Source organism: Melozone crissalis, unplaced genomic scaffold (assembly GCF_028551555.1).
Source record: "Melozone crissalis strain CALT ecotype California unplaced genomic scaffold, PUWL_Pcris_2 ptg000013l_1, whole genome shotgun sequence".
In the NCBI taxonomy this organism is placed as follows: domain Eukaryota; kingdom Metazoa; phylum Chordata; class Aves; order Passeriformes; family Passerellidae; genus Melozone; species Melozone crissalis.
In genome coordinates this window covers 57,436,137-57,450,180 of record NW_026535791.1, presented here as the reverse complement: position 1 = coordinate 57,450,180, position 14,044 = coordinate 57,436,137, and the positions used below count along the sequence as shown (strand labels likewise).

The 14,044-nt window shown below is 38.7% G+C and overlaps 2 protein-coding genes across 6 annotated transcripts in view; one reads left to right on the top strand and one right to left on the bottom strand.

The window, feature by feature from the left end:
- The first annotated feature begins 107 nt into the window (after window positions 1–107).
- Window positions 108–5,931, top strand: TRAPPC2 (trafficking protein particle complex subunit 2). Of its 2 annotated transcripts, XM_054271479.1 has the most exons (5): window positions 108–168; window positions 949–1,059; window positions 2,689–2,833; window positions 3,610–3,695; window positions 4,537–5,931. In XM_054271479.1, the coding sequence occupies exons 2-5, from the start codon at window positions 967–969 to the stop codon at window positions 4,633–4,635; spliced, it is 423 nt and encodes a 140-aa protein (XP_054127454.1). In that variant the 5' UTR covers window positions 108–168; window positions 949–966; the 3' UTR covers window positions 4,636–5,931. The 2 variants fall into 2 exon arrangements, with proteins under 2 accessions (XP_054127454.1, XP_054127453.1); XM_054271478.1 differs by lacking the exons at window positions 108–168; window positions 4,537–5,931 and adding an exon at window positions 256–492 and having other exon boundaries at window positions 2,689–3,690.
- A 2,475-nt stretch (window positions 5,932–8,406) lies between these two features.
- Window positions 8,407–14,044, bottom strand: part of LOC128934116 (ras-related protein Rab-9A) — a 28,043-nt gene continuing 22,405 nt past the window's right edge. For 3 of the 4 annotated variants that reach the window (XM_054271471.1, XM_054271469.1, XM_054271470.1), the window contains one exon: window positions 8,407–10,573. In XM_054271471.1, coding sequence (XP_054127446.1) covers window positions 9,932–10,537 — 606 coding nt within the window. In that variant the 5' untranslated portion in view covers window positions 10,538–10,573 and the 3' untranslated portion in view covers window positions 8,407–9,931. The remainder of the gene's footprint in view (window positions 10,574–14,044) is intronic. The other variant, XM_054271467.1, reaches the window with a different exon arrangement.

Here is a 14,044-nt window from a genome sequence, read left to right as displayed (position 1 = left end):
TACCCACGGGAGGGCGCCGGGGCCTGGCAGCGGGGCCAGGCAGGGCAGGGCCGCTCGGGGCTACGGGCGCGGTGCGGCGGCCGCTGAGGCGTCACGGGGGCGCCGGATGGGGCGGGCGCAGCGCGGCGCTTCCGGGGCCGCGGGCGGGAGGACGGGGCGCGGCGCAGGGTAGGCGGCGGGCCCGGGCGGGACCCTGCGGGCTGGGACTCCTCTCCCTCTCCCCCTGTGCCGTTGCTCCCCTGGGGATGGCAGCCCCGCGGAGTCCGGGCCTTCCCCCGGGGGGCGGCGGGACGGGTCGGCCTTTCCGGGCCTGGAGGGCCCGGGGATGGAGCCATGGGATTGTCCCGGGGAGGAGGCGCCCCCCGCCTGCCGCCCTTCCCCTTCTGCTGCCTGTGAGCAGGGCCCAGGGAGAGACAGGCGAGGAGGCTCCTTGGAGGCGGGAGCTATGGCCTGGGATCGCTGTGACCGGCGGCTCCCGGGGGTAAATCATCGGTGAGCAGGGCAGGAGTCGGTTTTAGGTACCTGGGTTCACTTCCAGGTCCCCTTCCCAAGGATATTCTCCGGCTCCCCCAGAATCTGTCAGCTTGGGAGGGAGCACAGGCATCTGGCGCAGCCTGCTCAAACAGGGCCGTCCTGGAGCACAGAATTGTGTCCAGGCTTTCTGAACAGGCTGTTCCAGTGCTCAGTCACACGTACAGCAATAAGTTGTACCTCGTGTCCAGGTGGAACTTCCCGGGAATCAGTTCCTGCTCGTTGTTTCTCATCCTGGTGGGTGGCTGCACCAAGAAGAGCTCGACTCCATCCTCTTGATGTGCATACCTAAATGTTTATCTCTCTTTAGCCTCTGGTAAATATGGATGGGAGCACATTGGCTGATTTTTAGGAGCTCTTCTACATGGATTGAGAGTTTGTATATAGACCCATCAGCATTTTTGTCTTTTCTTGTAGGGAGCATTGTTTTGAAGAATGTCTGGAAGTTTCTACTTCGTGATAGTTGGTCACCATGATAATCCCATATTTGAAATGGAATTTCTGCCTCCTGGAAAAGTAGAGTCAAAGGTGTGTTTTTTCCCCCTGTGACACTCCTGTGATTCTTTTATAATTTTACAGTGTATTAGAAGCATGACCAGCATTGTTGTTAAAAGAAATATCTACTGTTTTCTGGGGTTTATATTAAACAGAAATTTTGTCATAGGGAGTAGAACTCAAGTTCTCAAGTCTCTTAAAAAATCTTTGCCAGATTATACTAGTTCTTCACAAAACACAGCTTTCTTATATATTCCCTGCTGTATGTTGTAGAATATATATATCTTAGTTTTGCTTTCATAATTTCTCTTAGTGTGCAGAGGTTTTATAATAGCTGTTCATTGTTCAATGCCACTTACTTTTAAGACATTTATATTACAGTAATAAGGTAAAGGAAGAAAAATTTGAAAGCTCTAGTCACTCCTTTATTCTTTATGCTATAAAATACCTAATTTTTTAATGATCTTCATTAGTCATATTTGCTTTCAATTAAGGAAAGCTAAAAACTCATATTGATAAATAAAGACTTTGAAAATGTGATAAATGCAATACTAGTCAATAAGTATTGTTTCCAGTGGGAAAAAACCAAATCTATCTGTAAGTGGCATTACATCAAAGAAAAAACAGATTTCAGAATAAAAGTGTGTGTATCTGAGGGTGTATCCAAAAATGGAAGTATATGATGCCACTGATTGTATGGCATCATCTGTATTTTGAATTAATGTCCCATAAAAGATCATAAATAAGGCTACTCAGACTAGACTTTGTGTGAGGATGTGTAAAAGCTGATGACAGGGAAAACCTGAGAGGTGAGAATGGCAGTAACAGCATCCTGTTACTTTGAGAAACAGTACAAAACTACTTATTCTTCCAGTCTGATAAAAGCTTCCAGTGTGGTTTTATCCTGTATCTCTTCTTGGCAGATGTCCTCTGGTGTTCTAGATTGCCTACAAAGTACACAGGCCAAACACTGTGATCTCATGTTTATTATAGGAAGGGATGCAGTTTACACCTGCAGGCATATATTTAATACTAGTTGCAGAAAAAAGAGACCCCAAAACCAACAAAACAATCCTGGGTTTAGGTAAACAAATGAGAAAAACAGAATCTTTAGATTATTTTATCAGCATACCTGCCCTCTGTATTTCTGCTTTCTGCATCTGTCCCCCAGCTCTTGCACATTGTAACCTATGGGTCAATTTCTGCCAAATTTGACTGAAATGTTACAGTCCAGAAAATGCAACATTTTATGTATGCTATGTAAATATCACAAAAACAGATGTCTGGAAAGAAGAGAAAAGTACATATGAGGGCCTATATTGTGGAATAAGTTAGCAGTGGGATTTTGCCCATCAGTAAACAAAAGAATTCATGCTTGAGTTTGTTCCTGAGACATAATACAGGCTTTACTGATTTTGTTGCTCTCAGGACTGGATTTGTGATATCTTTTTATTACAACCTTTTTTCTCCCTTGAAACCAAATATCATGAAAACATATGCTAGTTTCATTTAATTACAGGACGGCACATGTAACAGAAAAGCAGGGTAAATGTAACATTCTGTAACTTGAACATTGGATCTGTAGCAACTGGAGCAAATGATTGTTTGTATTTCATTCCTTTCACTGGACTCCTGCTCTGCTGTGATCTGGGAATGCACCAGGATGATCATCGACACCTCAACCAGTTCATTGCCCATGCTGCTCTCGACCTCGTAGATGAGAACATGTGGCTTTCTAACAACATGTACTTGAAGACTGTGGACAAGTTTAATGAATGGTTCGTTTCTGCTTTTGTCACAGCTGGACATATCCTGCCCATTTCTCTTTCCTTATATTTATGTAAGAAAACCCTTTCCCCAGAAAGAGGTAAGTTAGATAAAGTGAGTTTGGAACAGATTTCTCTGGCTATTCGCCATTATTGCTAGAGTCATCAGCTTCAGGAAGAACTATATTGGGAGGCACAGCAGCTGGGAACAGTTGGAAAAGTGGATTTTTACCTTTGTAGGAGCCAAAATAGCATAATGAAATGTGGTACATGGAGTAAAGAGGTATGAGAGGCTCTGAGCAAGCTTGTATGTATGATCTCTGTTCCCATCCCTCTGACTGTGCTGGAGAGGAGAGGTGGCAGTGAATATGCTTGGTGTCAGTCACTCCAGGGGTGAAAATGCAGTGCTGAGGCTTGATACTGTGTACAGGTAGTCCTGGAACTGTTTGCTGAGAAACATTTGTTACACATAGCAAGTAACATTGAATGACATTTTAACTTTAGGGGTGCATGGCTGAAGTGCAGGGGGATGCACTTCAGATCCATGTTCCACGTTCAGAATTACATTGAAATTGAATAACAAAGAAACCTTGGATAGAGAGGTGATTATTTTCAAATAGGGGGATGTTAAAATATAAAGGTAATGCTTTCCAAATTTCATTGCTTCAATTACTTTTTTAGATGCTTCCTCCTGTGAGTCACTGCTATTTCATGTACAGCTAAACATTTGAGGTATATGTTGAATTAGGTGTAAATGCTTATCTCAGGATAATGTCTCTTATCTTTGTAAAAATTTTATTTTCCTTAATCACTGTACATATGAGATTTTTAATGCTTCATGATGTAAGGCAAGAAGATGGAATCAAGAACTTCTTTACTGATGTGTATGAGTTGTATATAAAGGTAAGAAATAATTTTTTATGGTCTTGCTGCACTACTTTAAAGCATGTTCTGCTGTTTGTGCTCAGGCACAGCTGTATTAGCATGTTTTCTGCTGGGGGCCTATATAAGCACCTGTGCGGCCCACATCAGCTAGAGCTGGTAATGTGTGACACAAAAGCTGTATTTTCCATGAAACAAGTTTTTTGAAATTGTTATAAACTCTACTCTTTTAGATTTCTTCACTTTAGTTCAGTAATTTTTTTTTTTTTTTGGTGGAATAGATTAGAATGGTCTGAGTAGAAAGGGACCTTAAAAACCATCTACAACTTCCTTGCCATGGGCAGGCACTAGACTAGATTGGTCAAAGTTCCATCCAACCTGGCCTTAAAAACTCCAGGGGTGAGGAATCAACAGCTTGTCTGGGCAACAGAGAACTTGTGGGGCAGCTTCTTGTGATGCATTTTGTGGTAGTATGGTATCACTAAGGATGATAATGAAAGCACTCTTCTAACAGAGCCTGGTAGCTTTGCTCTCAGAACACATAGTCCTTGTTCCCAAATCCTGGTGGTACTTCCACTGCACAGGGTCATGGCAAACATGAGCATCACCATCTCAGCCTCCCACAGGCACTCCAATGATCCTGATTTCCACCAGTGTGATGGGTTTGTTCTGAGGAGCTGGTGCTATGGGATGGCTCTGCACATGTAGGGAGAGAATGCAAGGGCCTGGAAAGCAAAGACTGTTTAGGAGGTCTGTGCTGTTAGTGACACTAAGTAGGCTGAAAGCTAGTGGTAGATGTCACCTGAAGTGACATTTTTCAGGGCTGGGCATTGTGCTTACTGTGCTTTTCTTCTTTCCCCAGTTTGCAATGAATCCATTTTATGAACTTAATACTCCTATTCGATCCACTGCCTTTGAAAGGAAAGTCCAGTTCCTTGGGAAGAAACACCTTTTAAGCTGAATAAATAAATCAATCTCCTGAGTGAGTGCTTTTTCCCTCCTTTCCCGATTGTTTGAACTGGTCTGGTTAGTCCCCTGCATGTTTTATACTCATCTTCTGAAGACTGACTAGTTGGATGCTGAAGCAGCTTTTCCTGTTGCTGATCTAGATAAGAACAGCCAAGCTTCTCTGGTTAAAAAAAGGTGTATCTCAAGAAGTTTCCTTTTATTGATATGAAAATAAAATTTTAAACTGTCAGAGGCTGCAGAGGTACAAAAGAAGAAACTGAGACATTATGTGCTAATGCATATGCAAAGTGTAAGCCTCTGACTCAGGGTGGGAGGAAATCAGACCTGAATGCAAAAGATATCACCGGTCACCTGGTTTAGTATGAGCAAAAGGGAACTCTTGACTGTTTGGTCTAAGTACTTAATTTTATAATAAACTTTCCTAGTTGTATTCCTTCAGTAGAAAGCTCACTCTGCAGACTAACCACACTAAGATTACACTCTGGTAGTAAATCAAGCTTCTATTTATTGATCTGTAATTGTATGTATATAAAGTACTCAATAAAAAATAGAAAATAAAAAAAGCTGTCTCCAGTACATCAAGAAACTTTGAAGAAAAGTCCTAGAGTTTAAAAGTGTCTCATTTCAAATTTTCCATGTATTCAGTGCAATACACATTTAGCTGCAGTGTTGCATTAATGAATGAAATAGACCAGAAGAGCCAGATCTGCCATGACATTAATTCTAAATCACACATGGAAAAAACCCAAATGAAATGTTTAAACCCACTTGTTTTTTCCCATTATTTCTTCAACTGCTGAAACGTTCTTTTTGTAACTAAATTTAGAGGAGGATCTTTGCATCATGAAACCATATTTGTTGATGTTTCAGAAAGGCATTATTTGGCCTGTCTGGCTCCTGTTCCATTGTAAAATATTTTAGGAACCAATTTGCAAAACTTAACATCATTCCAAACCAGTAATTTTTAAATAGAGCATTTGGCATTTTTGTACCTAATACTTTGCTTGGGTTTATGATCTTAAATATTCTGTTTCTTTTTGCAGCAAATCTGTATAAGCTATCTTGTACTTTTTTTTTCAAAAAAGTCTGAAAAGTAATTTCCAAAGGAAGTGGCCTGCTATTCTAAGAAGTATTTTGCATAGTCTGTATAATTAAGGGGACCACATCTGTATGTGCTATAAGTGTATAGTCAGTCATCATTTCTGCACTTACTGCTAAGTTGTCACTGTAAAATGTTCCATGAGAAAAAAGAACATATTTACCTTAAATAAAACATGAAATGTTGTAGTATGGATGCCTGTTGAGTATACTTGAAGTGATTTAGAAGAAAACTAGATAACCACAGTAACAGTACCTGGTGGGATGGCCAGTGAAGATGGGAATACCTGTCTTTGCAATGTTTTTGCATATAGACTGCATTGTGCAGCACTTTGATAATGTCACGAGATTTTATATAAATCTTTTTTTTTTCTGTATACATGGAAATAACAAACACACTTGAGGTAAATCATTCTTGATCATGTGATAAGGAGCCACTGAGCTGCAGTTATTTTCTGCCTCCTCCCCTGTAGCATGGTATCTGGAAAAATTCTAACAGTTAAGATTCACTGAGGAAGTACTTTAGTTAAATAATCATATACTTAGCAGGAAGAAAAGGCTCGGCAAATATGAAGGATTAGTGCCAACAGTTTCTACCACTTTTAGAAGCTACATTTTTATAATTGCATTTGTTGCTGCAGTAGGACATTAAGAAAAATGAAAGCATTTTCTTTCTTGCCTGATTTCTGAAGGCAGTTAGCCAAATGGTGCCTGTTCTTATACCTCCCCTACATCTTTCCCTCTTTCCTGTGAATATAGGAATTGTAGATGGGAAATGCAAACTCAGGTCCACCAAGGCTTTATGAAAACAGTAACAGACTGTTACCGGCCACAGGAATGGAAGAATTATGTCCTAACTCATCACCTTTGTCCTAGAGTTTGTGGTTCAGGGGCATTGTCTTGTGACAGAACCCTGAAGGCCTTGGTCAGGTAGCTCCAAGTTCTCTGTACATGGACAGACACTTGTTTATGTTTTAGTTTGTAACTCTTCTCAGTCAGCTGAAGTGATGGGTGAAAATTATCTTGTCATCAGCTAAAGTCACAAATCTGTTCTAGGCCTGAAGGCTGCAGTTCCAGCATGCTTCAGTGAACAGTTTCTCAGTGAAAAGACACCTCCTTTGCAAGGATTATGTTCCTACCCCCTCTCAGGAGCTTAAGAATAAGAATTCAAACTAAAGTCTGTTGCAGTACAAGAAAACAGAGATAATCTGCATTATGCAATAAAAAGTTTATGAGTTAAAGGGATTAGAATTACCCTAAGTCATTCAAAAATCAAGCATAAGGAGATGAGAACATTAGCACAAGCTAACATGAATCAACCTTAGTAAATCCAGGCTGGAAATGCAACTCAGACTCCACTTTCTACAAGGTTCTATTACTGTTTAGGTAACCTGTCAGGTGACTTAAATGAAGAAATGAGGTATGGGGCAGCTGTTAAAGCAGCTTATGTAAGCATTGATACAGTTTGTTGTGACACGAGCTGCCAGCTGTCCCAAGTGGCTGCTTCTGCCCCTTCCCATTCTGCTTTCTAACAAGCACAGCTTCCAGCAGTCCCACCAACCCACAACAGTTCTTCTTCCTCATTTTAAAGGACACTGGAACTTTGCATACATGTTACACAGTATGCTCTGTCGATCTACAGAGCACCACATACTGCTAACAGGACACTGTAATATTTGAAGTGTGTTAGCTCTTGAAACAAATCAGTGAATTGAAACATAAGCCACAAATGCCTACCTTACATCCATATGGAATGAAACCTAGCTTTTACAAAGTACAGAAATTAATGTTTACTATTAAGCATTATGATTTTATACCTGTCACCTATAAGTGCTTGTCAAAAGATTTTTGATTCTGTAGACACTAAGTAGTTTCCCTCTGAGACCAATTCCTGGCCTAATTTCTGTACTGTCTTATTTACTAAGCATGTCCACACCTGTTTATCTTTACTGGCCACTTTTGTGATGAGTGTGCAGTTGTGATACAGCAGCTCCCAGGGCATGAGTAATACACTTCTATGGGATTATGTTTTAACTTTATTAAACCTACTTCTGAGATGGAGGCTTGGTAACCATGATGTGAAGTGGAAAGGGGACAGATAGGGAAACACAGATGCCCACACAGAAGAAAGATGACAGTGGTTCTCATCCTTCATTTTTCCCTTTTAGCAATCTTACTTGAATGGTACCTATAGTACTCTAGTCACAGTATCTTCAGCTCCTGTTTTATTTCAACATTAATCTCTGCTAAAATAAATGTTAAAGGAAGCTTTAAGTTGTAAGGTAGTGGTTTTACAACAATTTCATGTCACTAGCTTCGTAGCCCCTAACACAAGCAATCTTAATTTCTGAAGCTTTTTGCTCTCTCATCCTAAGATTAAGAGGGATTTAGCTAAGATTTTCTTCACAGATCTTTTCATTCATTGACTAGAAATTAAACATAAGTGGCAGTTCAACCTATATTTAACTGCTCAGGGACTGAACTTTAAAACACAGTTCTGTTGGTGTAGATGCAGGACTGCAATGATGAATCAGACTTAGGAATGCACAAAAGATAAAAAGATGGAAGTTTGAAGCAGGAGTAGCAGATCTGCAGAATAAAGTTATCCTGGACAGGTCAAGCAAGAATAAATACATTCAGAAAAGTGTACTAAGAGCAACAAGGGTTTGTTTTTGCAAGCTTTACTTCCAAATAATTACACCTGGTACAGATTGAGCAGATACTTTTAGATAAAGTGCTTGCTGGTAATGTACTCTTCAAGAAATGCTTTTCCATTGAAACAAAAAAGTTTCTGTACAGAAAACTTCTTGTTTAATCAATAACATGGCCTGTCCTGCAGCATCAGACTTCCTCTCAGACCATGTGCACATGTGTGCCTGTTAGCAGTCAATTACAGATGGAAGCAATTGCTACTGTACTAGCAATTTTGCTACTGCAAGGACAGTGGTTACTCTGAGAGCCAATAACCATTTCTCATACAAGTATTCTACCACTTAAACTGCAGCTGAAAGCCTCAAAAACACCTGCAAGTTTTGTCTGCCTGACAGCAAAAAAACTGTCCAACAAATACAGTTCATAATTATGAAATGAATTCAGTAATATAAAAGTCATTATCTCTTAAAGGTACAAGTCCATATCCTAAAATAGCAATTTTAATAATGATCAAATTCAGCTCAAACACTATCTATAGTTATATACCTGTATTAGGGCTGAAAGCTGTCAAATCTACTGTAAGTCAAGAGCTTCCTGAGTTCTCTACGTATTGCCATTCCTTAATATCACAGTGCAGATATTACAGGTAAACACATTCATAGCTCAGGGTAACAGAAACAAGAAGTTTGGAACTTCTAAGGCTGTACACAAGTTTTCCTAAAAAACTGTCACAATGTGGATCCTTTCAAGTGCTATTAAAGCTGACTGAATAAAGCATTTCTTTTTCAAAAAATGGTTATATTTCAGTTACTCAGATTTTTCACCTTATTGATCAGAAACATGCCAGAATGGACTTAAGGCAAGGACACACATTAATTTAAAAAATGATCGGTATTTTGCATTAAACCACTAGAGAAATTAGTGCAGCATCAGATTAATATATGGGAGAAAATGGACACTAAATACGTAGGAAATTTAATTCCTACTTACAAACTTACACAAATTACAGCAACATTAGGCAATTAGAAGACCTGGATGTAATTTATATTAACTTATAATAACCAGATTAGAGATGAAGTACCACTCACAGCAAAAGGAATGTAGTGAGACTGAAGTTTAATATCTAGCGTTGTTAAGAAACTGACATCTAATGAAACAAAAGTGGAATGCCGATTTCATAAAAATATACACATATAAAAGTATCTTTGTGCCTGAATTCCAGAACAGCTTCTCCAAAGTAGTGCTTCTAGAACTTTCAAGTTTTAATTATATTCAAAGGATTTATCATTTGAATAAAGTTGGCAAATTATACTCTTATATTATTTTTTTCCTTGATGTCTTCCTAAACAGAAAGCATCACTAATTCATTAACGGGTCACTCATGAATGGAGATTTTTCTTTTTCTCCCCCATGAAAGCAGCAAAATATTACAATTTTAATATTAGAGTGAAATCCATTTGTTATTCTATCTACTACACCTTCCCCATTCCTTTACAGAGCAAGCTAGTCAACAGTAATTTGGCAAAAAGAAATTTAAGTCAACAACAAGATGAGCTGGGCTTCGGTTTCCGATGAAGGTTTACCGTATCTGTTTGAATAAAGTGATCTGATCTATCTTCAGAGGCCAGAACTCTTCTAACAGCTTCTTCAAAGGCTGCTGCAACGTTAGTGGCATCTTTTGCACTGGTTTCAAAATAGGGATGGTTGCCATTATTCCTGCACCAGTCTTGGGCTTCCTCTGTAGATACTTGCCTTTCATCGATATCAACTTTGTTACCCAGTATCACAAATGGAAAACTTTCAGGCTCCTTCACATCTGCATAATAAATGAATTCTTTCTTCCAGTTGCTTAAGTTTTGGAAGCTTTGAGAGTCATCCACGCTGAAGGTTAGCAGGCAACAGTCAGAACCTCTATAGAAAGGAGTCCGCAAGCTCCTGAAGCGTTCCTGCCCTGCAGTGTCCCAGATCTGCATGGTAACAAAGTGTCCATCCACCTCCAACTCTTTGTTTAGGAATTCCACACCTATGGTATGAAACAGCTGCGCGTCGAACTTGTTGGTGACGTATCTGTTCATGAGGGAACTCTTCCCAACTCCACCATCTCCCAGCAGTATTACTTTAAGGAGTGATGATTTTGTTGCCATTTTGTTACGGGAAAAGATCCTCCTGTTTTCCTAGACCTGTAAAGATTAAGGAAATCATTAAAAAGGAAAATAGTTGTGAGCACCAAATTTTGCACACATAAATATCTAGAATGTGTTTTAAATTCCACCAACATCAAGTTTCATGAACAAAAACAAGACTCCACTAAACAGGTGAACTGCAGTTACACTCCAGTAAGAGTACCCACTCAAGAATATCAAATTAAAGAGGTGTCTTTTCCACAGACTGCAGTCTGCATCTAAGCAGTATGCTGCATAAATTACTGCTCTGTCACTTAGAACTATTTTAAACCCCCAAATCCTTCAAACCACTCCCCCTTTGTACTGAAGGGGTATCACATCACATTCAACAAGTGCTATAATTAATTTATGTTCACTGGAAAAGGTTCATGGAAAAAAGCAGAGTGAGAGAACTTTATGAAGCATGTGCCTTGAACTAGTCACTTCAGTGCTGTATTTTATTACCAAAGTTACTTTTTAAACCAAAGCACTAGGAACACAGTTATCTATGGAACTAATGCAAATGCTGTCATTTTATTTAGATGAGCATTCAATAGTTTATAGTTTACCCTGCAGAACAGCACCGATGAATGGAAAACTATTAAAACTTCCACAAAACAAAGTCAGCTGTCACTACTTCAATGATACTCAAAATGCCACATACCAAGCCCAAGCCTACAAAGACAGTTCAGTTAGGAGGTGTCAACTTCCCATAGTAAAACTGTCAGAAATTCTGGAAGTGCTAGTGAATAGTCCGGCAGCCAGCATGGGGATGGCAAATTAGTGACAATAAAGAAAGCTTTTTAACTGTTAGACTTAAAAAAAAAAATTTTAAAAAATCCTTTAGCGCTAAAGTAGTTTGCTTATTAGTGCTTTGTACCCAACCTTTGCCCTCACAACTGTAGTGTCATCTAAAATGTACTGTAAAATGGTGTTTTAATTGCTTGGGGTAAGGTTTCATTTTATCAAGCCCAAACTGAAGTTTCTGTTTGAGAACTGTGTTCCTAAACCTACCTGATAGTCTGGGCTTCAGCCCTACCAGGCTTCTCTGAAAATAGCATCTATTTAAAATGGAAATGGGTCATAAGTTGCCTAGTCCCTCTCTTTCTTTGAAGGAAGGAATGTGGTCTTGCTAGTTGTAATTAGCATTACTGGCATATACATCACCCACAGTGTGGCTGTAGAATTAGAACCTGATACAAGCTGGTGTGAGAGTCATATGACTCTGTGCTGCCTTACAATCAAGGCCTACAGTAGGAGCAAGAAATTTCAGGAATTTTTTTTATCAGTGACTTTCCATCTTTGAATATTTACTTGCTAGACACAATCTACAGTAAGACAAAAAGGGTAGTTTGAAGCCTCAACACATAAAAAAAGTCAAAATATGAGAACTGACTGCTTCCATTAAAATGTTTTTCAGAGCAAGTAATTTAATTCATTCATACCGCATAATTAACAGCGTTTATAAAATCTTAATTCTGTACAGGTTTGTATGATAATAAAACTTCTTAGAAGCTACAATAAGATAGTTCATTTACCCTTCAGAGAGCTACAGGATAATGGCTAGGGCTCAGGTTATGAACACATACATTTTAGTGCATGCAAAAAGCCTCATTAGAGTCACTGGACTACTTGTGTAAGGGCTGCAGTTAAGAGATATTTAACTCTTAACTCTGAAAAAGGTCTAGTGTATTTATTTATGTCTCCAGCTTCTACATCAATAGATAGGAGCTGCTTCTTAATAAATAATGCTTTCATGGGCACAGAGGGTACTGAATGTTCTCCTGTTCTTCCCTACCAGTGCAGGGAACAAGTTATAATTTATTTTTCCAGTCCTGCAGAAATCGGAAGTTCCGCGGATGACACAACGCGCACAAATAACTGGCTTAGGTAGTTCTGACTGGTGCTAAGCACTCGTTCTTTAGCATCTGCATTTCTGTCAATGGCAGCCATTATCATGAAATTGTCCACAAAGCCACATTTTTAACAAAATACATGTAAGCAAGGTGTTAACAGTGTCTACTACTTTGTGCATCTAGAACCTGCAAAGTTAATTTGCACAATTTCAGCTATGTGGGCCATTCCAGTGAGGTCTAAGAGACTGATGCCCATAAAATTAGTTTTACTGGGCAGACAATTACAGACTAACCACAAACTATTAGAAGTGGACCAAACTGGTCCTTTCACACAAAAGCTACAGAAAGAGTCTTCAGTGATGTTGTAAGCAATGTTGCTTTTCAGGACATTCAGTTTCCACAGCTGCCATGCTAGGCTGGAATTAGGTTTCTGTGAAGTTTTTAATTCAAAATAATGGAATATACATTGAATAATTTAAATAGATGCTGACAAGCTGTATCTGAAGCACCAAAGAAGCATGTTTGAAAGTACTAGCAAGTATTTTTGTTTGAAAGCAGCTAAGACTTGATACATTTACAGTTTTATTATTGTATAAGAGACTCATCTGCAGCCACAACTGATAATGTGATTTAGAATATCTGCTGAATCAGTTGTATTCTTCGAAACAGTAAACTATTTTCTAGTTGTGCATTTTAAATAAGTTAAGATTTTTAAAGAACTCAATTTTTTAAATTGTTCTTTCTAAAGTTATGAAGCCTTAACACTCCAACAAATAATACAAGGATAAAATACTTAAAACACTACAAGAATTAATATTATTTCTCCTATTATACAATTTATCTGTATAATGTGCATTTTGACAGTGGTTTTGGAAGGGGTGGTTAACATACAATATGATGTTTATGAAAATTTACTATGTCAATTTTTCAGTTTAAATCATCATTCATCATCTGAAAACAAAACAAAAGCTTAATTCCTAATGTGCATCTGATTGTTTTACCCAGCATTAGGAATCACAAAACAGTATAGAATTAGATGTAACTGTTTGTTATAGTTATTTCTTAACAATTAGTTAATGTAAAAGTAATCTCACTCTAGTAGGCAAAGGGCCTGTAACAAGAATAATTTTCCTTATGTTTTTCAATCATTTCAATACACAAAGAAAGAGCAAATAAACAGCAGCCCCACTCTGGTTCATTTTGATAACCATTTCTGAATTGCTTCCCCTAACTTAAAAGGATTACAGTGTTTAAACCACTGGCTCCAATATTCCTGTTAAAAGCAGGGAACATTTTCTACTAAATGTAATTTATGACATGATCATATACCATAAAAAAAAAAGGAAATTAATTTTTGCCTTTAAGGATGTCCCTTTTAAACAGTAAAATGAATTGCAAGTCAAATATTTCCACTATCAGTCCAAATATTTGGTGTCACAACAAAAGACAAACAGCTAAGCAACCTCAGAAAAATCAGTTTGCATTACAAAATCCAGTCCTGCAAAGGTTAACAAAATACCACTGCCTTGTCCAGTCTATCCATCTTGATTGTGTTACTTCCATATGTCAGCTTAATATCTGTCTTTGAGTACAAATACCTCTCTTCTAGTTACTGAGGCAGCACTCAGAGAAA

Coding starts and splice junctions, on each gene's coding strand:
- TRAPPC2 (XM_054271479.1), top strand. CDS start 967: ATGTCTGGAAGTTTCTACTTCGTGATAGTTGGTCACCATGATAATCCC. Junction 2,834..3,609: donor TGCTTTTGTCACAGCTGGAC/ATATCCTGCCCA, acceptor TAATCACTGTAC/ATATGAGATTTTTAATGCTT. Junction 3,696..4,536: donor TGTATGAGTTGTATATAAAG/GTAAGAAATAAT, acceptor TTCTTTCCCCAG/TTTGCAATGAATCCATTTTA.